Here is a 24,100-nt window from a genome sequence, read left to right as displayed (position 1 = left end):
GAGTTATGCTTGGTTACACCCAAACCTCGCTCCTGTATACTAGCCTAGATACACACTTTGCCTTGTACACTTCAGAAGAGCCTCCATCGGCCTCTTGCCAAGCCTCAAGGCTAAGCCAAAGACTGCGGAGTTGGCTTTCACAAACTACCACTTTTTTTCTATCACCTAGGGGTTCCAACTTAAGGCAGAATCAAATAACATACCCAGGTAAGGAAGCTTCCTGGTCTTGGGCAGCACACTTGTCCCTAGAATAAAAGACATTGTTTTTGTGGAGCGAAGCTCTATCACCATGATAAAAGATTTTGTAACATTTACAGACAAATCAAGGTCAAGTTTAAAATGATTAATAGCAGTCAACAAAATCTGCAACGTCCTGTCGGTTTTTTCTATGAACACAACATCATCCGCACATAACAGTACTAGCAGCTTTCGGAGGCCCACCTGCGGACGACCAGCTTGGGTAGAAAACAAGGACTTTCCTAGATGATTAATATGAAGGTTAAATAAAATGTGGGCCAAGATACAGCCCTTTCGGACACTTCTATCAATGCTAAAACAACACATACATTTAAAATCTCCCGAGTAACGCACTGAGGCTGTAGTGGACCTGTGAAGATCCCACAGAAAAGAAACTATGGCCCTCATTACAACCCTGGCGGTCCAAGACCGCCAGGGCTGTTTTGGCTGAAGCACCGGCAACAGGCTGGTGGTACTTCAGAGGGGTCTACGACCGCGGCGGTAGCGCCACGGTCTCACTGCCGGGGCCGGAGGTTTCCCGCCAAATCAGTACGTGGAGTTGCGGGCCCCCTGACAGGGCCCCATGCAGCTTTTCACTGTCTGCTATGCAGACAGTGAAAAGCGCGACAGGTGCAACTGCACCCGTCGCAGGGCCGCAACACCGCCGGCTCCATTTGGTGCCGGCTCCTAAGTTGTGGCCGAGATCCCCACTGGGCCGGTGGGCGGAAACCAGGTTTCTGCCCGCCGGCCCAGCGGGGATCTCATAATGACCGCTGCAGGGGTGCAGCCGCATTGGCGGCCGCCCGGCGGTCAGATCTTGGCGGGCGATCTCGATCCACCCCCAACCTGATCATAAGCAGACACAATTTATTTCTATTTACCCAATCAAAGGCCAGGGTAAGGTCCATAAAAGCCAAGTGAATTCAACCGGGGCGGGCAATAGTATATTTGCTCAAGACTCTATTTAAATTCAGGCATTGTTCCACCATGGACATACCTGGGAAAAAAACATACTAAACATCTTCTAGAATGTTCTCTTCAGCCCAATGCACGAGCCTATCCAAAATGACCTGCCCTAACACCTTCACCACAGAATCTATACAGGCTATCACTAACCCCCTTCTTAAATATGGGTGTGATAATTGAAGAAGCCCAGGTCTGAGGAGGACCTGATCACTGATGTCAAAACTGGAGCCCATAATCAATAGATCAGGAGGAATACCATTGGGCCCATGTGCCTTTTTCTTAGTCAGCCTCACTATCCCACAGTCTACTTCCTTCTAGGAAAAGCACCATAGGGCTCTGTACCTTGATCACCACCTTCAATGGATGACTTATAAGCTTCTTCAAAATATGAGACCCAGCTATCCTCAGTGATATGAGACCTAATAGAGGCAACCATATCTGGCGCAAAAAATGGGCTGTTCACTACACTCCAAAATCTAGAGCTATTTTTCATCCTCCAGCCCGTTAAGAGATCCCCCATCCTTTAGAGTTTTCTTCTGCCAGGTTAGTACTAACCTATACAGTTTACAGCACCTCCTAACGAGATCCAAATCCTTTGGCTTGAGATGCAGGACAGTCTTAAGATTCCTAAGTGCCTTAGAACAACCTTTATCAAACCACCTGGGCACGTTAGGCACATATATGGATGTCCCCCCTCCAAGAGGGCGGATATGCTATCAGAAATCACGGCAAAGGCCCCTAATATGTCCCCAGGCGAGGAGGTGCTCCAATTACAAATGTCGAATTCCCTCTAGCACTGAGCATGGAGTGACTCATAAAGGCTGTCAGGAGTTATCTAGGACCATCTGAGTCTTCTTCCCTGGCTAGTAGTTCTGAGGACCTCTGATGCCCCCATGGGCTCAGCATGCACCAAAAGAAAGCTGGATAGGGATACAAATACAGGGTTTTCACCACTAAAGGGGATTGAGGGATCTCGACCTTTGTAATAAAACAATAAAAAGGTGCTGAAACAAAAATGAAATCAATAAATGCCTCACAGCCCCTCCCAGTGAATGTAGAACGGATATGACCAGGATTGGAGGAGACTAACTTTGAGATGGTAAGAACTAAGTTATGTTCCTTGGGAATCGCATCTAGGACAGAACTTTGAAAGGAATGTTCAATATGCAAACCAGATGATAACTTACAATCAAATGCCCACACATCCTCCTCTCTGGGACCCCCACATATGTATTCATTAAAATCCAGCCACCACAACATTGGTCCCAGAACGTTTAGACCTGTCAGGTCTTCAAGAAAGGTGCCCTACTTAAGAACATTACAGTCCCAAGGGAAGGAAGGTTTAGTGTTATAAAAATTTAACAGCACAAAATTAGGTAAGCCTTTCACAGAAAACATCACGGCCTGCAATGTGGGGGACCTGTGAAATGTTCTTCAAGCTTACATTTAATCACAAGAAGTACAAATATAACAACACCTCCACCCCTTTGATCTACCAGCCTGCAACTCAGAAGCAGGAACAAAAAAAGTATTATAGCCTTCCTAAAAAAAGAGTTAGATAACACCCAAGTTTTTTGGAGGAAAATCACCCTGAATCCTCTGATATAGATCAACCCGTTAGGATCCTAAAACTTAGCAGTGAGCCTGGCAGTGTTCCAACTGATGAGAGTCAAAAAATTACTGTCTGAGTCACAGAGCACCATTCAGCAGGAATATTGGTAAGAATGGCAGAGCCATCCAAATAATCTGACCCAGCAGTCAATCACAAGATTCCAATGAGGTCAGTGGGGCAAATTTATTAGAAACTGCTACCCTGAAGACTTTTGCCGCCGACTACCTATCCCAGGCTGTAATGCATTCAGTGTAGGAAAGTACTGGTGGTCAGACCGCGATGACTTAGGTCTATAAAAAAAAGCCCAGTGAAAGAGACAGGATCAAGGTATGAGGCCTATTTCCTAATGGCGACCTCAAGGATGCAAGAATTCTGCCATCTGAAAAAGGGTTATTAAAATTTATAATAATACAATCACCCGCTAGGGATTCAGCCTCATTCCCAATCCAATGGACCCTCCTTGCCCAGCTGATCCTGCCAGCATCCTATGTGCCCAAATGAGAATGTATACCCAACTATTGAGAAACTTTCCTTTTTAGTTGATCATAATCGTTAGAGGCCCTGAACCCTGATGCAGGGACATTGCCCAGCACCACCACTCCACACTATCAACACTCGGTAGGCAGGTTGATAGAGACCTTATCCAGAAAGCTCTTCCTTGTGAGGGCTTCTCCAGATAAGCCTTGAGGATCAGCCCAGTCAGGACAAACTTTGGACCTGCCCCTGACACTGGAGCCGGTATTGAGCAGTTACGAACCCCACTAGGCTGTATAGGTATAGATGGGCCAGGAGGATCAGGCACAGGTGTCATACCCACCCCTGATGACTGAATAGCCTCCGATGTGGAACCAGGGTGGATTAAAGATGGTGGAGCGGGGGTGGAGCCCATTACAGTTTGAAAGTAGTCTGAGGGGATCCCAATAGGTGACCAGCTGCTGCACTAATCGAAAGCTTAGCTGAAACACCTTGATGTAGAGTAGCCTGTTCAACAGATGGAACAGATGGAGACGTGGAGAAGTGACGTTCTGCCAACTCGATCTTTTTGCTGAGAACGCTCACCGCTTATTGCAAAAACCAACCCAGGAAGGTAGGGATGTATGACTTGTTAGCTTTGATAGGAGGTCTTCGTTTGCCCATGATGACAATTAAAAAGGGAGGGGGAATGCTGAAATACCGCCACATACCTGATATGACTATCGACGGGGTGGCCCACCCCGGCCTCCTATGGGTGATGACGGGCAAAGACGGGTCCGGTATTGGCCCACTCTTGGCCCAGACATGTGCCTGGGCGTGTGCCGCACGCGCCAAGTGCAGCGGGATGCGCTTTATAACACAACGATATGGGCAGCCCTGGCCTTTTCCACTGTGGGCATCCAAGGATGCTTTTGGGACTCTGAGTCCCTCAGGTAACTGCATCAAATGTCCAGGACAGCATCCTGTTTAGCAGGATCAGCTGTAGTGCTTTATAGCGTGAAGATGTGGGCAGCCCCACCTCCTTCCACTGCGGGCATCCAAGGATGCTCAACATACACACTCATACAACAAGCATGCATCTCCTCATGACATCATCCAGACTTACAAACACCACAAGCTAAGTACAAGACATTACAATCTGTAATTCCTATTAATGCTCACACCTCCTTCTTCAATACAAGGTTCCTCTGCAGCTCCACAACTTCAGTTATCTTCTACAATTTGGACATGGACTCTAGGGTGTGAGCACTAAAGACTAGCTGATCTAGAAAACAGGGTTCTAGTTCTCCTTACTTTGGGAACCCAACCATCATCACTCTACTACCATCTGATCCAGCATCGATCTTTCCTTCTTGTTCTAGGTTGATAAATCTTTCTAGTAGTCGCAAGGGGCAAAGAGAAAAAACTTCACCCACAACACGTTAATGACAGTGCAACCCATTCCGTTACACATTAAGGGCCAGATGTAGGAAGCTGTTTGCATGGTGCAAACTGCAAAAATCGCAGTTTGCGCCATGCAAACAGCCTAACGCGATGCTCATTCACAAATTGCGAGTCGGTACCGACTCACAATTTATGAATGCGACTCGCAAATAGGAAGTGGTGTTCCCTTCCTATTTGCGACTCTCATCGCAATGCAGAATTGCTTTGTGACCGCGACCATGGGACCCATTCCCCTTTGTGAATGTGGGCATAAAGGTTTTTTCAGAGCAGGCAGTGGTCCAAATGACCACTGTCTACACTGAAAAAGCGAAACCAAATGGTTTCGTAATTTTTTTCATTTTGCAACTCCTTCAAGGAAAACGGGCTGCAAAATGAAAAAGAAAAACTGCTTTAATAAAAAAGCAGTCACAGACATTGAGGTCTGCTGACTTCAGCAGGCCACCATCCCTGTGAGTGCAGGGACTCGCTATGGGGTCGCAAAAAGCGACCCACCTCATTAATATTAATGAGGTGGGTCTTTGCGAGCCCATAGCGAGTCGCAGACGGTGTCTGAGACACCGTTCTGCATCCGATTTTGCGAATCGGAAATTGCGAGTCGGACAGACTCGCAATTTCCGATTCGCAAAATCGGCATTTGCTACATCTGACCCTAAATCTCACAGACAAACCTGAAGTTTAGAAAGGGATTTATTATAGTCTCAAAGCCAAACATACATAAATGAGTCTCAGAAACATAGTATATATGTATATGATCACCATAGGAGAATTAAAATTTCACATAATGGAAAATTTCACTGGCATATAAAAGACAAATAATTCAATAGCAATAATGCAGAAGCCAAGAAAAAGCATATGGTGCTTTGAATTCAGACTCCGATTTTCCTGCCAACCACTGAATCTAAATTTTTACTATTCTAAAAATCTAAAGATGAATACAGAGGAAAGTGTCAGGGTCGCAGGAAACCTCGGTAGAAGTACTGTTGAGAGATGTGAGCAGCATAAGTAAATCTGAAGCACTGACTAATTAAACAAAACTTTTATCAACCCCAGAACATTCCATTAGCTGACATCAAATCCAAGGAAATGTTCACTGACAAGACACCATTGTGAATTTTGTCCCATTAAATTGATCCTCTTCTGAGCACATCTGCTCGACCTTGGATTACATCCATGCTCAGGAATTCAAAAAGTGAGTTGTTCTTGTAGCTCCTTGTTAACAATTTCTTTCCTTGGAAACCCACCTCACGCCTCCTTATTCAACACCTGCAGAGGAAAGAAAAATAATATACAAAGAAAGCGAATTTCATGTCAAAGTCAAACATAACAATCACGTAGGCCTTAACTCCAGCCTGAACAACTGAAAGGAAGTACAATTTAGTGATACTTTTACAAATGAAATTCTCTTAAGAACAATAAATGAAGAGTGGTTCTAAAATACATCATTCATTAAAATACTAAGGTATAACTGTATTTGATTAACATTGCACAAAGGCAATGTAATATCATGGTCTTTTAATGTGACCCATTTATATGGATATAGTTTTACTCATAATATATTAAGTTAAATACTTCCTTACTCTTCTTCCAACAAAGCATAATTGCACAGCCAAGTTATGCTCTATCACAATTATATGTCTTTTCATCTATCCAATCACTGGAACCCCAGTCAGTGGGCTGCAGGAGGAATGTTGTACAGCTACCAGACTTTTTGTGGAGTCTTCAAACAGCAAAAGCCCATAATACATGATTAATATCATGTTTGAGGGGCTGGTCTATTTGACCACATTAAATACTTGTATTTAGAAGTCTTTCTCTGATCCATTTTTGTCCAGAACAATGTATTGTCACTTTGCCTTAAGCAATATTCACCAATATACGATTTAAAAATGTGCATGTTTCTGATTTCGAATGATCAGTTTTCAATTATGTTCTCTTAGTGTGGGAGTGATGTCCCTACATATGATGTATCTATGATAAAAGGCAGACCAAGATGCGGATGACATTACAGAGTAAACAACATCAAAGTATTGGTGATTATTGATGAAGAACATGTTCCTTGACTAAAATCCCATTCATCAATGAATATACCCAGTGTATGTGCAAATGCATATGTGTCCTCTTCATTCTGGGTCCCTGCTTATCATACATAAGGCCAAGGCCCTCATTACTAGAGACTCATTCTTTGGGCAAATATGTATTGCAGCTGATGAAATCCAACAATGCTGGGTTAGAATCGCACCCACTGTTCAGTCGTTCCACAGTAATGGTGAATTACATAAGGATTTTCATGTTTACCACAGCAAAATCAGGATGTCCTGGTAATTATCAGGCATTTCTGCCACAATAAAATCTGATAGGATTGACCTGCCGAAATTTTTAACTGGGAAAACCTAAAGGAGTAGCACAATCGAAGCAAGCACTGTTACTGTAGTTACTACACATAATACAACTATGAACACCACTCCTAATGAGGACTTTAATAACGGAGTCTATGTACTGTTAGTATATTTCGTCTCTGTGCATACCGCTAAAATAATCCACACACCTTACAAACGTGCTCAATGTCAGCCCTGTCCACTATGCCCTTGACTCAGCCAGTATCAACATGCAGCCGATTAGGTGACAGCGGCTAGATCCAACAGTGTTAGACAAGACACAATCGCCTGTCCTGTTTTCACCTATGAATGAATGATGAAACATCAAACGTATTTGGGGAACAGATGGAATAGCACAGAGAGCACAGAAAACCATTCTAGCTTCTTATCTACCTAAATGAATCATTGTAAAGAGCTGTCTATAAACAGATTATGTGAAATATTCAGGGATTAAAAGTAATTTACGATAGCATAAATATCACATCATGCTTAAAACAGAGGTGTAACTTCAATTGATGCAGCAGGTGCAGTGGCACTGGGACCCAGAGGCCCAAAGAGCCAACTAATCTATGAGTATTGGTATCTTCCACTGTTCAAACAGCGACCACTGGTGCCATTTCCTTCCTTGCACTAGGGCCCATGACACACTGGCTACTCGTCTGATTTAAAAATAACAGCCATTTATAATCTGCTGAATTATGCAGTAGTCACGTACATAGTCTTGGCTGTAGTCTACCCTTAACAAAAAACGGCGCATTCATGTTCAAAAAAAGAAATAGGAATTAAAGTGAGTCTGTGTTTTAGATACATATTTTCAAACTGCATCTGTTTAGAGCCAGTGTAAGCTCTCCGCAGAAGAGTTCAAACCATTAAGATTCAGAAGATTTGAAACCATGACAGCATTTCTCATGTGTCCAGGTGAATTTTACAGTTGCATCAAAAACTCTAAAACCGTCATAAGGAGCTCCGAGTCAAAGATGTCTCCATGCACAATTTGGCACCGCACTACACAAAACTGTACTCTGAGCTTTTAATTATGAAAATAAACAGTACTATGGGAGTTCAGTGTTCATGACTCGTCTCAAATTTAGTTTTCTCGAATACAGAGATCAAAATCTGCTGAACTCGTTTTTTAGTTCCTAAAATATGTCTTCGATTTAAGAAAATATCCATCCAGTCATTAAATACAAGTTCATCAATTTGTATTACACATAACACATTATCAATACAATGTTTTACTCAACGCACACAATCGAGTCATGCTCGCCGTTCTCCACAAAGGTCATATATCTTTCTGAAAGTTCATTACCTCTGACACTCGATAAAACCGCAGTTTGGATGAGTGCTCTTATGCAGAGAGCCAGGTATCACCAAGTGTCAATGCTGGATAAAATTAAAATTGCCATATACGATCGTGCCACAATTCCTGCAGGGGAGGTCCGTTTCCATGAATGTAATTCAATGTCTCCGGATTAGTTCCAAAGTTGGCACATCCCCCTCTCTTTGAAAACACCAGGCGATTTAAGTCCTCCCATGCTGGACAACAAATAAATGTGCCTGTCGTTGACCTTCAAACCCCTAAAAAGATAACATTAATCGCCAGTATCTGCAGGCCTGAAACAAGAGGTTTAAACAGAAATACTGCTTGTTCTGCTGTGAGTCCAAGTTATGTGGAAGATTTATCAATATTAGCACATAGTAATACATTAAATTGTCTGTTGGCCATGTTGTGGCTTTAAAATATGTTCTGTAAACCCAAAGTTACAAAGACAAAGCTGAGTTTCTGGGATTTATAAATCTCAACAACAATTAAACTCCATTTAATTTGCTCAACCTTGATTAAAATTAGCAATGTGCTTAGTGCAGCCTGAAGAACACAGGCCTGATGTTTCAGATCAGAGCAAACCATACAGACCGTGTGGTCAGTTCTAGTCTGATTGCCCCAAATCTCTCGATACATGCAAATCTAATGGAAAAGAATCTAGATCGCAAAATGAATATCACACCGCAGTACTGTATACCATATTTACTGAAATCGTGCCCATCTAGGCATTCCCGCATGCCAGGATCAAATAATCACCATGATTCCAATTAGGTCTAACAATACCACCAGCTGAAGCCTCTTGCCATAAAACATCAATACCCTGCTCAGGCCCTGACCTAGCTGCAACTCAAGACTTGTATAAGTGGTAACAAACTCCAACCAAATTGCACTTAAGAGCCAGCTATGGTTGAATAATTTGGGATCAAAAACAAAGGGCCTTAATTTTACCTAATTTAACCTGAAGGCCATTTTTTGCGTAATACTCAATGATTTTCAAACCCATTGCCGTACAGTTGGAGTCCCGTCCACAAGAACTATGTTGTCCACATAACACAGCTAAGAAATGTTCTAACACACAACTTCAGAGGACATCTCACAGATCCCTCTTCTTTTGCAAGATCACATATAAATATTTAGGTAGTCTTGAGACAGGCACAAAACTCTGTTTTTCACTGAGCAACTAAATATAGGGTCACAAGACAAGCCCCTCAATTCAGAACACGTCATGGCAACCCACATGTCACTATACAATTTCGAGATTAGTTCGAACAGAAATCTAGGAGTTTTCCAGCTGAACATTTCAGACCAGAGGTTGTCTCAGTTCACATCGAAGCAGTCCACAAATGTGGTTTGCTGCATATCGTCCTCACTATAAGTGGCTAAGACAGCCTTCAAGGTAAGAGCCATCACTCTGAGTACGTGGGCATACCAACATCAAACAGTTTGTGAACTCCAAGGACAATTTTACAGCAGTCGAGCCACTCCATAGTGACTGAAAACCTTAGTGCACATTTTTTCTACATTGCAAAGAACAGAAAGCCCCTGTAAATTATAGTGCAGCTTCACACTGCCCTTCTTTTGTACAGCTACCAAAACTGATTTCGTCAATATCGTATTGATCTCACAAACAACGCAAGGTAAGCACCTAGAATCTGCCTGCAACTTGATCAAAGCTGACGACCAGCAATATGGCCCACAAGCGATGGGATGGTTATGGCCCAGCATAATCTCCTTTATACCACTAGGATAGGTAGCAAAGGATAATGAAACATATGCTAATTCAACGAACGAACCAACATCTCTACAAGTATACAAGATGTTTACACACAACTGCATCGCAACATTTCCTCCACGATCAATTAACTCCTTTAGCCCCCACTGACAGAACAGGGTTTTCTGGGCAATATTGATAATGGATAGCATCCTGAGCCAGTTTCACTTCTCTGGCTCACAATTCTTGAACCTGCATACGTTTTGAAACCTTTGCCTAGGCCTCTTCATTCTAAACCCCATGTATGCACCTGGCCCATGTGGCATCCTTCTACATCTGTATATTTCAGTGGGGTGAACACTGCATTTTTTCACTACCTTATTCAACCTGTGTGAGTCCAAGCTCCTGTGATAAAGTTCCTACTTAGCACACGGTGACTGTCTAAAGTGTCATCAGACTAAATGAAATGGTTGAATATTAAGGGGGTCACTTGGAATGTAATTGATGCGAGGCACTGACTAAAGAGTGGCAGATGCCCAATCCATCAATCTCGTGGTTCTCCTTTCTATTAAAAGGTGGGCAAATGGCTAGGTTTCTAGCCGTGCGACTTCAGCTGGTTCACTATGGGAAGTCTTTTGTTGAAGAAAGATGCCTCTTCGAAGTGGATCATAAGTAGGTTTATTCGTACTTGCAAGAGCAGTCACCAATAAGGCTCTATTCCCCCAAAAGCTTAACATATAAACTTCGTGTAACAAATTCCCCCAATCCTAACTTCAACATTTCAACTGGGTCGTTCCACTCACAGGTGCCCTCCCGAGGCCTATCACTTAGAACACAACACCTTTGACTGATTGACCTTCTGAAATTTAGGGGAAGCATTGCGGCCTTGAAAACGTGACAACATAAAAGACTCATACGAGGTGGTACATCAGAGCATTTTTTAATGAGAAACTTTTACTTTGGGATTTTGTTATTGAAAAAAAAAACTTTCCAAGCCACCAAAATATCAGTGCCTCCATTCGAGCCCCCACAATGGCAGCTCCGCTGAAGGCACATATCTCCCATCCAGACAGGATGGAATATCTAAATCTAGCAAGTGAGCAAAGGCCATGATTTCTGCTGAGGTGGTGGGTCGCCAGACTCTTAGTGACTCCAGAGATCTCATCAGCAACAGCTCTTTTCCTAACTTTGAAATGTTCCAGGCAAGATCACCACACCATGCTTTAAAACACTTGGATTGGAGCTATTCATGCAGGCATTTGACTGAAGAGTTCCAACATCCATAGTAGTGAATGAGAAACGTCCGATAAGGGATTACGTTTTGCATACAAATGATTTTTAACAACCTTTGCACCTTGTCTTCACTTTTGCACTGGTTACCTTGCTCTGTGAAGTGGGTACCTGGGTACACGAGTACAGACCATTACATTAAAAATTATGTTCCACACTGAAGGTTCGCTGACTTTTGTGATTGTGTAAGGTGTGACTGTGTTGTCCATTTGTAATGCAAATTTCCAGTGTTTCATTTGATCCAGTGGTTGCCAGTACTAATTTTTGTTGCCAGGCACTTATTTTTGCTCGTCAGACATTGATCGGGAGCAAAAGAAAGGAAAACACACAGAGTGAGATAAAAGGGCAGAGAGTGTCTGGTAGAGGATGAAGGAAGCATTAGGTTGATGGATTCCGGACTATAATTCAGTAGCACCCTGCGGGTCCTAAGCAAACCCTTGGGCCCCGGCCCTACTTCTTTTACAAACTAAGCACTAGATACGTGTGTGCTAAGAGCTAAATGTATGTGAAGAATGTTTCCAAAGAAATATGAAATCTATCTTTTTATGTTTATGATGTATATGATTTTTCGTACCATTATCTCACAAAACCTCTGTTTTCTAAATGGAAAATGTGAAATTAAAAACAGAAGTTAAAAGGTGAAGTCAATGTAAATACATTTTAAATTAAGAGACAAAGCAGATGCACATGCAGATTCTGATTAAAAAAATAATCGTGTTTCTTCATAACTTTTTTACTCTCTTTAGAGACAAGACAACTTATTTTCCAAGTCAGACTCACTTCAGCCTCCACCGTTTGCCCTCGTGTCACAGTATGCCTGCCAAAGGAGGACAACCATAGAAAACCACAACAAAGCTTTCACGGTAACACTCTCCCATTTAAGTATCTACCCAGAATGCGTTACATTTATAATGCTAATTAAATGGATCTTACGTTATACCCCCTCTATATAACACATGTTATCAATGACGTGTCCTGTTATCTGTAAAACGTCCTTCAATTGTTTTTTTTCAAACCCTACATTTAGATAAACATGTACAGAAATTGTGCAACATAGTTTTTATGTTCACGCTAAATATTTTTGTCTAATATGCTATTTATTCTTAAGAGTGTTCTGGGACCACTGCATTTTTGGCAGCCCCATCTATTCACCAACAGTGATTAATCTCGAAGGAGCTGTGGGTGTTAGGTACCACGCCTGAAGTCAAGGGCAGACAAGTATCCACTTCAAAACCGAGGCTACCAACCTAAATTCAAATCAGGTTCATTGGCCCCCGTGCCCTGGTTTGGTAGGAAAAAACATCCATACTTGGTTTGCAGTGAGCCCCTCACTACTGATAGCTATGTCACTGATCTACCTATTCAACACACAGTCCTTAGGAGACTTTCATCAGTTTAACACCTGCGTCACAGTCCCCTCAATACATGGCAATTAAGATGCACTGCAATTCTTTTGCTAGAGGTTCAAGACAGTCACAATAGATAAAAGTAGAAATACCCCATATTGCAGGAATGCTACTTAATATCAAGTCTGTGACAAACAATAGATTTCATTTACACAACCTTATTGCAGAACATTGACTAGCGTTGGCTTTTACAGAAACCTTGTTGCGCACCTACCTGAGCCAATACCGTTCAAGAAAGTTAATGGCACATCCTCAAACACCACATGATTGCCAGTGGAGGGTGCAGCACCTTAAGGCAAATGACCATAGTCATATCAAAATGCTCAACTTTGAACCAATGAGTAAATGAGACATGCTGATATTCTAATGTAAGCCTTCCTTCCGTACCACATAACAGACATGAACAGTGTACAGTCCACCCCCACAAGAGGCCCCATTTGGGGACTGTTAGAAGTGGGGTCTTTGGTTGGCAGTCAGGTTACCCCCATCCAAGCAACAACCCTCACTCTAGTCAGGGCAAAGGGGAAACACATCTGGTTAACCCCCACACATCCCCTTGGCAGGTTGGCACGAGCAGGCAGGCTAACTGAGAAGCAATGTGTGACGTATTTGTACTAACACACACAGTAACATAATGAACACTACAAAATAGACACCACACTAGTTTAGAAAAATAAGCAATATTTATCTAAATCAAACAAGACCAAAACGACAAAAATCCAACATACACAAGTTAAAATATGAACTTTCAAAAGAATAAGAGTCTTACTCCATAGAAAACAATGGAAATGTTGATTTTGCACAAAGTACCTGGTTAGCTTAAAAAAGAAAGCCGCACGGGCGAGTGTGCATCGGAAAAGGCAGCAATGCGTTGATTCTTTCCATGTAAGGAAGGCCGTGAGTCATTTCTTCTCCGGTCCAGTCAGCGATGCATTGTTTTTCTTCCTCACAGGAGAGCGATGCATTGATTTTCGGATGGGGCACATCGAATCCGCACAGAGTCGGGTTGACTTTGATGGCCACGGACGATTCATGGAAAAATCTGCCACACGGTGTTAGAAACCAAGCTGCGTGGGTTTGCGTAGTTTTCAGCAGCCGCAAGTGGGTGTTGCACGTCGTTTCTCCAGCCACGATGCGTCGTTCTCCCAGCCCCGATGCAGGTAGAGAGTCGATTTAAGCTGCAAAGCTGGAGGTGCATCGTTTATCAGCCGTAATGCAGATGGTGCGTTGAAAAATTCCCCACACCGCATTCTGTGCGTGGATTGTCAGCTCTTGTCTGCCAGCTTCACCTTTTAAGGGCCCAGGGACTGGATAGGGCACCACTTGGCAGGGCAGGAGTCTCAGCAGAGAGTCCAGGTGCTGGCAGAGGAAGTCATTGATGGCCCTGAGACTTCAAAACAGGATGGAAGCTCAGTTCAAGCCTTTGGAGACTCTTCACAAGCAGGAATATACCACAAAGTCCAGTCTTTGTCCCCTTTCACAGACAGAAACAGCAACTGCAGGATAGCCCGACAAAGCACAGTCAGAGGCAGGGGCAGCACTTCTCAGCTCTCCAGCTCTTCTCCTTACAGAGGTTCCTCTTGGTTCAAGAAGTGATCTAATTTTCAGGGATTTGGTTCCAATACTTATATTCCTTTCTGCCTTTGAAGTAGGCATAATTCAAAGGAAAGTCTATGTTGTTCGCAAGATCCTGCCTTGCCAAGGCTAGGCCCCAGACACACACCAGGGGGTTGGAGACTGCATTGTGAGAGGGCAGGCATAGTCCATTCAGTTGTAAGTGACCACTCCTCCCTCCATTCTAGCACAGATCGCTCATCAGGACATGCAGGCTACAACCCAGCTCCCTTTGTTTCACTGTCTAGAGGGGATTCACAAACAGCCCAACTGTCAAACTGACCCAGACCGGGAATCCACAAACAGGCAGAGTCACAGAATGGTTTAAGCAAGAAAACGCCTACTTTCTAAAAATGGCATTTTCAAACTAACAATCTAAAAAACAACTTCACTAAACAATGTATTTTTAAATTGTGAGCCCAGAGACCCCAAACTCCATTTTTCTATGTGCTCTCAAAGGAGAATCTGCACTTTGATAATATTTAAAGGCAGCCCCCATGTTAACCTATGAGAGAGATAGGCCTTGCAACAGTGAAGACTGAATTTAGCAGTATTTCACTGTTAAGACATGTAATACACATCAGTACATGTCCTGCCTTTGACATACACTGCACCCTGCCCATGGGGCTACCTAGGGCCTACCTTAGGGGAACCTTACATGTATGAAAAGTGAAGCTTTAGGCCTGGCAAGCGGGAACACTTGCCAAGTCAAATTGGCAGTTTAAATCTACACTCACACAGACACTGCAGTGGCAGGTCTGAGACATGTTTACAGGGCTACTAATGTGGGTGGCACAACCAGTGCTGCGGGCCCACTAGTAGCATTTGATTTACAGGCCCTGGGCACCTCTAGTGCACTTTATTAGGGACTTACTAGTAAATCAAATACGCTAATCATGGATAAGCCTTTTACACATACATTTTACATAGGAGCACCTGCGCTTTAGCACTGGTTAGCAGTGTTAAAGTACCCAGTGTATCAAAAACAGAAAAAAACAGAGTCCAGCACACATCAACAACCTGGGAAGCTGAGGCAAAAAGTTAGGGGAGACCACGCCAAGGATGCTAAGTCTAACAGGGACTGTTTCACATATCTAATTACCATATTTTCTATGACCCCTACTGATCATGTCTCTATCTTTAAACCTGTGGAGTTTCACAGGATTTTGTGGTGCAGGTGCTATTTGTTAATGTCTATTTAGTACTGATGAGAGGGAGCAAATCATCTTAGGGGTTGTTTCAATAGCTGTAAAGGAAAGCTGTAAAGGACAGCAGTAAAGGATAGCACCCAACTCTTTTCTAAACACACACCCAATTAATTCCTGGCACAAATGAGTGCACTAAATATCTATTACCCTTCCAAAAGATGTAAATACGTAAGACCAAAACTGTTGAAGGGGTGCTTCTGCTGGAGCTGGCCCCATGTTTCCCTCTAGGGTTGATGCCTACAACAATGCTAATGTATGACTACACGTGTATCTCTACATTGACTCCAGAGACTGCAAAATGTACCAGACAAAACACTACTGAGTTTGAGAAAGCAAGACAATGCATAAGGCAGGCTCTTTCTACGTACGTAATTCATACATCAACACCTCTTCAGAACCTTTGCTCCAGAAGACTATGGGCCTGATTTAGAGTTTGGTGGACAGGGTACATCCCATCAGCCATATTCCAAGTGCATTATATCCACTGACATTTGTAAAATGGTGGTCAAGATATCCACTACATTTGTGACAGAGTAACCAATCCGCCAAACTCTAAATCAGGCTCAATGTCATGTTGTAGCCTCCAAATAGCATAAAGAACAGAGGAGTGTGTGCCTTTATCCTCCTAACTGTAAGCAGTTTGAATGCAAGTCCATTTAATAAAGAATTATTGTTGACCGCTTTGTCTCCAGGAAATTGTTATAATAGGCCACTTTCTGAAATGGACGCTGTCCCTACAATTCTACAGAATGTGAAAGCTGCCAAGCCATTATCTATAACTCAAGGATTCCACTTGAGGGTAATATTTAGAGCTGTACTAATCCTAACATTAAAAAAACAACATAACATAAATTGAGATAATGTAACATAATATAACATAACTAAACAAAATATAACCAGACATAGCATAACATATAACTCAAGTTAAAAGAAAAGAGACAAAAGAGGCAGGTTTCTTTTATCCAAATTGAATGCCCATTATGAGTCACAAAGATTCAATTTTGGTTGGAAGGTTTATGTTAGAAAATACCTGAATAACATTGAAGGGAACCTTTCCATTGCACTCAAAATATCAGAAATCCTATATAAATAGGGAAGGTCTACAACGATGATGTATAGGGATCCCAATGTGTTTTATAAGCCCTAAACTAGCAATTGCAAATTAGCCCCTGCAACACGCCGAAGACAACGCCAGTTATTCACATAAATATTATTTATATTAAGGCTACGGTGATTTAGTTCTAAAACATGAGAAGCACCGGAATTAAAAAGTAAACATCACTGAAAGTGACGTTGTCATTACTGTATATCTGACAATTATCACCGTTTGTTATTGTAAGCTTTGTTTGTGAATAATCTAAAAAAATATGCCATTGTATTTCACTGTAACTATATGTTTGCATATTTAGGTTAAAAGAGCTTTATCTTGTGATTTTGTAATTTTATAAATAAAAAAAATTAATAATTTATCTTAGGAAACGCTTCATAGTCATGAAAGTGAATACTTCTTATGGGTTTAATAAGCAATTGGTTACTGTACATAGAATATGTTATACTGTAAAGAGAAATGATCTGATGTTGGTCTCATGGCAAGTGGCAACAGGAGTTCCAGAGGGAGTTGATAGAATGGTGCAGAGACCTTCTACACGGTGGAGTAAGGTGAGACTGAGTTGAGAGGCCGATATTGGGTGTCTGGTGGGAATAGTTTGGAAACATCATCAGGTGCTTTTGAGTGCAGAGGAATTGTGTTCTAGTCAAAGCATTATCAAATCAACCTTTTACTGAATGGCAACCACTCAAATGTATTTTATTGCTGGAATGGTGTGATCGTCACCTTTCAATCCGAGAATGAGTTGGGCGGCAAACTTTTGCTCTTTGTATTTTACTTATGAAAATATTCCATGAAATCTGTGAGAGTAGCTGATGTGTGAGAGGACCACTGCTAGCATGCGGGTGATTTGTTCTTGGCCTTGCAGACCTGTGTGGGGGGGGGAGCTGTGCAAGTGGTACAAAAGGAAAACTGTGTTCTTGGTCACAGAGTTAGCCTTTGTGGAAATAATAATTCAGTTTTAAATATAACCCCAAACATTTTGACTCAGCTTAAACTGCTGGGGAAAATGCCCGGAGCGTAAAACCAGATTGTGCCAAGAGCCTCGTGCTTTTCAAAGTTGTAATCCATTGAGATATTCAGTTGTCCGTTATCCAGTTTTGTTTATGATAGAGACAATCATCAACCACTTGTTTTTAAGGTCCTAACATTTATTTGAATATTATCAGCATGCTCGTGGTAACAATTGTGGCAACTGTTGAGGATTGCTTCCAGGGGACATGTAGGCGTTGATGTGATCTGGCAAAGGGAGAAACATTGTTGCACAACATATCATTTACACAGTTTCTGATAGGAAATGGCTATGAATCACCTGATAGATGACATGTGAAATGAAAGATCTGGACCACATTAGCAAAATACTCTTCAACCCAAACACGGAGTTAGGAACTCCGTGGCTTGTGTTACCACGTAAATAATCTCTTGAGTACCCCATTCTGCTACGGTCATTTCACACACTACCCCTTCACACTGACACACATTGATGTTGATTATTGCACCCCTTATCCTCGAAGTAGCCACATGTACCCACACAGCCTTGTGAAAGGGTTTCTTGTTCAGTAGTACATTGTATTGTATTGTATTGTAATCGTATTTATATAGCGCTTACTACCCCTGACGAGGCGTCGAAGCGCTTTTCGATGAGTAGCACGCTACTCCGGTACCCAACAAGAATTAGTGATGGATTAGTATAATTTAATAAGGAGTACAGTTTTAGTATTATTATGAGTTAATTTGAGTTGCGGATATGAGAGTTTGTTAGTTAGATTGACTGGAGTAATGGAGGGGTGGAGGAGGAAAGAAATCCAGAAGTGTTAATTGGGAGTTTATCCTTCATTTACTCAATCTAAAGGCTTGAGATGAATAAAAGGGGGGCGGAGGGGAAAGAGGATGTGGAAGGGTTAGGGAGAGCATAGTAGCAGGGTGAGATGAATGCAGGAGAATTTAGTAGGGTTGTGTGGGAGGTCACAGAGGTAGAGTGAGGTTTGGTGAGTTAGATGTGGGGGTGGAGGGAAGAGCTTAGGCAGAGATATTTAGGAGATGAAAGTGGTCGAAGGGATTTGGGATGAGTCCGAGTGAGAATGGAGGATAGTTTGATAGAGACATGACATAAGAGTGATGAGTAGATAAGTGTGATAAAAAGAGAGCAGAGATTCATAGATATCTAGAATAACAACCCAAAAAAAAAAAAAACAGGAGCCATGCAATGATCCACAAACATGCCAGGCACAGAAACAACATATACACATACATACAGATATATATATATATATTTATACACACACACACATGACTACACACACATATGCACATACAATACATAATTAGAATCATGGGTAAAAAATACTTAGTCATCCATCCATCATCCTGGTAAAAGGCGAGAATTCCTTTACCTACTTCGAGGGTGGACGGGGTGTGGCTCAGCGGGAGGATACATGTTTATTTCTTTTGCTAAGCCACGTGTTGTTCTGACAATTGCTCACACTGTTCTGGTACCTGGGATGGGATCTTAAGCAGCACGAGGATCAAGAGATGTACATGTTGAATATATGCATTATTGCCGTTTTGCATACACGCGGTATTGCCGGCGACGAACCAGTTTTGACAGCAGCACCTGCAAGCTACCGCTTCAAATCCATGTGCGCAGCAACTCCACATATCTGAACCATCACCCCTCGACATGTGCAAAGAAACACCTGTGTTTCTGAAGACTGTATATAAACTCGCCCCTGCAGGCAATCCAGTGCTTAGCCTCGTTGTATCTCAGCACTCACCTGCATCTCCAGTCCTCTCGGCTCCTGATTTGGTCCCCGGACGTCATGGATTCCGGCCCTTCCTGAAAAGAAAAAGACAAAAGAGAGAGAAAGGACTTCAGTCAGGTATCGACTCTTGAAGAGTCACTTATCACATTCAGGATCCAAAAGGTGTGGAAACTGATTTTTCAGTCAAAGCCAATTTTTGAAATTTAAAGTCAAAGGTTTACGAATTTTGAACTCTGGAACAGTGACTCTGTCTATTTCAGTTGGAATCTTTCATGCTACACACTGAGAAACCAAACAGAGCAATTTGAACAGTGATTATCATTATAGTTAATGGCGAGTCTGGTTGCCAAGGAGACAATTGGCACCACGTCTTGCAGGGCAAACATTGGGCCCTGCACGAAGCTTATGGCAACAGAAGATTATTAATACAGCTTTCTTGAACAGTGTTATTGTGTGCCTTAAAACAACTTAGTTTCAAGGCTGTGTGTCATCTAATAACTGGAGAATTGAATCCTTTTGTTTTTATGAATGCATTATTGGGAACTTAATGTTCTTTTGATTTAAAACATATTATTGTGGACATTGTGAAGATTGTGCAGAACTTGTTTCCTCACCGGTTTAAAAGGGGCAGTACATAAACGCTATTTTCTTATGCTAAGACCTTCCATGCGTACGGAGTATTGTATAACTTTGTGAGCAACATATGGATGAACCGCTGAACAAGTGTACTTATATGTACAAGTGGTGACGTGATCAGGGCTGGCTTTAGGGGGATGCGAGTGGTGCGGCTGCACTGGGTGCTGACTTGGGGGAACGCTGACCTGTGGGGTGGTGGTTGTGTATAGCATTAATTTGCAATTTAAAAGCACCTGAATCAGAGTTCCATGTGCATTCATCTGTCAGGCAGCAATACAAATGTCAAGGTAACTCTTGAGATTAATGTTCCTGACACAGAGAGAGATCGGAGTTTTGTTAAGTGGCAGTTTTGACTCTCCAAAAGTGGCGCAGAGAGTTAATATGGCTGCTGCTGTACTTATGTGGATAGCTGAGTCAATTAGTAATGCTAGCCTTTAGAATGATCTTTAAAACAAATTAAATGCATGTGAAAGAGGGGCTATAGGGAGGTATAGGGCACTTTTGCTGGGTACTATTGTGGGAATCTGAGGAGGAGGTGATTGGAGTGGTGAGCACCAAATAAGATTGTCACACAGGGCGCCACCAGTGCTAAGGCCGGGCCTGCATGTATTTGGCTATCTCCCACAGACCTTTTTGTTACCAACTAACGATCGCATCAACCATAGTGTGACGTGAGTTAAGTAATCCCAGAACCAGCCCTTGGAATTTCTACAGATGCATGACACCACCCAGTGTCCAGTAGCGCAGAAAACATCAAGAAGTCTTTGGTATCTTCACTTTCTCTCTTACTCCCAACCCCGTTCCCCTTGTGCTTCCCCTGGGGGGCAGTTTCACAATTACTGCTACCCGTAAGCAACCTCAGAGGGAGTTTGGGACTGTCATCACCCCGTCGGGACCCCCTGGAGATTCAGGTGAGTGGCTTGCAATACATAGGTGGTCATTACAACCCTGGCGGTCGGTGTTAAAGTGGCAGTAAGCCGCCAACAAAGACAGCCACTTTAACACTCCAACCGGCAAGGCGGTACAAACAAACAGTGCGGTGGTCACCGCCAACAGACAGACGGGAGACAATGTACCGCCCACAGTATCACAACCTACCAATCCGCCACCTTTTCCGGGGCGGATTCACCACGAACAAAAACACGGCGGAAGCAGGACTTCGAAGGGAAAACGCTCACCTCTACACACCCCACGAGGAACCAGGACGCCATGGAACCAGAGCTTCACATTTTTCCTGCCCTTATCTTCTTGCTCCTCTAACTGGAGCACGAACGCCGGCGGCGAAGACTACAGTGAGTACTGCACCTACGACACAGGGGAGGGGAGAGGGAAAAAAACAGGGACACAGACACGCAACACGCAACACCCCCACCCCACCCTCACCCACGACAACACACACACCAATACAGCATGATACATTACAGTTACACCTCCCAAACCCCCCGGAAGAATGCAAAGACAAAAGGAAATTAGTGTAACCATTGTAATCTATTAAAATCCTGTACGCAAAAATATATATACACTGTAAACAAATATATACACCAAGAATTCAAGTCCAGGTATTGCTCCATTGAAGTCCGTGGAACACTGGGCCCACACTGCATGGGTGAGGCCCACACTCAATACCCGAACATGATGGAGAGAACACTGCAGGGGCATCAGACAGCAATAAAACAGGCACCTCAGGGGGAAGGGAAAGGGGGGCACCTCATCCGGTTGAGTGCACAACGCCAAATCCACGAGGGGGCCCCATGCCCACTGTTCAATCCTGGGGAGTGCAAAGCCACAGTCTCACAAGTCTCTACAGTGGGTGGGTTGCCCACTGTTCAATCCTGGGGAGTGCAAAGCCACAGTCTCTCAAGTCTCTACAGTGGGTGGGTTGCCCACTGTTCAATCTTGGGGAGTGCAAAGCCACAGTCTCACAAGTCTCTACAGTGGGTGGGTTGCCCACTGCTATATCCTGGGGAGTGCAAAGCCACAGTCTCACAAGTCTCTACAGTGGGTGGGTTGCCCACTGTTCAATCCTGGGGAGTGCAAAGCCACATTCTCACAAGTCTCTACAGTGGGTGGTTTGCCCACTGTTCAATCCTGGGCAGTGCAAAGCAACAGTCTCACAAGTCTCTACAGTGGGTGGTTTGCCCACTGTTCAATCCTGGGGAGTGCAAAGCCACAGTCTCTCAAGTGGATAACAGTCTCCACTGGTTCTGGAGGGGGCTTTGTGCCCAGAGTGCTTCATCCTGCCAAGGGCTGAGGTAGTGGATGTATCTCTCCACTGGTTCTGGAGGCGGCTTTGTGCCCAGAGTGCTTCATCCTGCCAAGGACTGAGGTAGTGGATGTATCCCTCCACTGGTTTTGGAGGGGGGTTTGCGCCCATAGTGCTTCATTCTGCCAAGGACTGAGGTAGTGGATGTATCTCTCCACTGGTTCTGGAGGCGGCTTTGTGCCCAGAGTGCTTCATCCTGCCAAGGACTGAGGTAGTGGATGTATCCCTCCACTGGTTTTGGAGGGGGGTTTGCGCCCATAGTGCTTCATTCTGCCAAGGACTGAGGTAGTAGATGCCTTTCTCCACTGTTTCTGGAGGGGGCTTGGTGCCCAGAGTGCTTCATCCTGCTAGTGGCGGACTCAGTAGCGCCAGTGCCCTTGGCGCTCATGGGCCAGCGGTGCTTGTGGCGGCGGTGTCCTGTTCAGCGGTGCTTGTGGCGGAGGTGTCCTGTTCAGCGGTGCTTGTGGCGGTGGTGTCCTGTTCAGCGGTGCTTGTGGCTGCGGTGTCCTTGGCAGCGGTTCCTGTGGCGGAGGTGTCCTGTTCAGCAGTGCTTGTTGCGGCGGGGTCCTTGGCAGCGACTCAGCTGCTGGCAGTCCTGTCTGGGCCAGCGGGGCTGGTGCTGGCGGTCCTGTCTGGGCCTGCTGGGCTGGTGCTGGTGGTCCTGTCTGGGCCAGTGGGGCTGGTGCTGGTGGTCCTGTCTGGGCCTGCAGGGCTGGTGCTGGCAGTCCTGTCTGGGCCTGCGGGGCTGGTGCTGGCGGTCCTGTCTGGACCTGTGGGGCTGGTGCAGGTGGTCCTTTCTGGGCCATCGGGCTGGAGGACCTGTCTGGGCCTGCGGGGCTGGTACTGGCGGTCCTGTCTGGCCCAGCGGGGCTGGTGCTGGCGGTCCTGTTTGGGCCAGCGGGGCTGGTGGTCCTGTCTGGAACAGCGGGGCTGGTGCTGGCAGTCCTGTCTGGGCCAGCGGGGCTGATGGTGGTGGCCTCCTGGCCAGCGGGGATGATGGCGGTGGCCTCCTGGCCAGCGGGGATGATGGCGGTCTTCTCCGCCGTGGTGCTGTTCCCAGACTTGCCGGGTTTCTTGTGCCCCTTCCCCACCTTGGAAGGTGTCGGAGCTGACTCCACACTCCCACCTGTACCCCTGGGAGCGGCTTTGGTAGCTGGAGTCTTCCCTCTCTCCCGCCAGGCACTGGCCAACTTTTGATGCTTGACAGGTGGGGGACTGTCCGTGCTGTGGCTCCTTGCCACACTGGCTGCCCTGCTGCCTGGTGCACTCCAGAATCCGGTGACTACTGGCACCACTGGTCCGGGAGATGTTGTGGCTGAGGTGCTAGGTTGGGACCTGGAGAGTCGTGCCCTAGGAGACTGACGGGGTGGGGGAGGTGAGGGAAAGAGGTCAAGGGTGGACAGGAAAAGTTTCTTGGGAACACCGGGACGGGTAGCTGGAGAGGGTTTGGGAGTGGAGGAAGAGGTTGTGGTTGTAGGAGGTGTACGTTTGGTGACTTTGGGTGAAGGTGCATGCGCTGGAGGCTGTCGTGAGGTGGATGGCTGTTGGGTGGGTGTGTGCCTGCGTTTGTGTACCTTGGGAGGTGGCGTGGGAGAGGACACAGGGGACGTGTGAATGGGAGTGGGGGTGGTGGCTGCACGTGAGCGGGGTGTGGTGCTGTGTGTGCTGGTG

General features: G+C 44.5%; 1 protein-coding gene across 1 annotated transcript in view; it reads left to right on the top strand.

Moving 5' to 3' along the window:
* The window catches only part of DNTT (DNA nucleotidylexotransferase), a 1,044,127-nt gene that overhangs the window by 243,178 nt on the left and 776,849 nt on the right, over positions 1 to 24,100 (top strand). Inside the window, exon 5 of the mRNA XM_069242235.1 lies at positions 12,218 to 12,295. Within this exon, the coding sequence (XP_069098336.1) occupies positions 12,218 to 12,295 (78 nt within the window). The remainder of the gene's footprint in view (positions 1 to 12,217; positions 12,296 to 24,100) is intronic.

The sequence above is a fragment of the Pleurodeles waltl genome, chromosome 6 (assembly GCF_031143425.1).
Source record: "Pleurodeles waltl isolate 20211129_DDA chromosome 6, aPleWal1.hap1.20221129, whole genome shotgun sequence".
Classification (NCBI taxonomy): Eukaryota; Metazoa; Chordata; class Amphibia; order Caudata; family Salamandridae; genus Pleurodeles; species Pleurodeles waltl.
The sequence above is the reverse complement of the archived record's forward strand: the minus strand, read 5'-3'. Positions and strand labels throughout refer to the sequence as shown.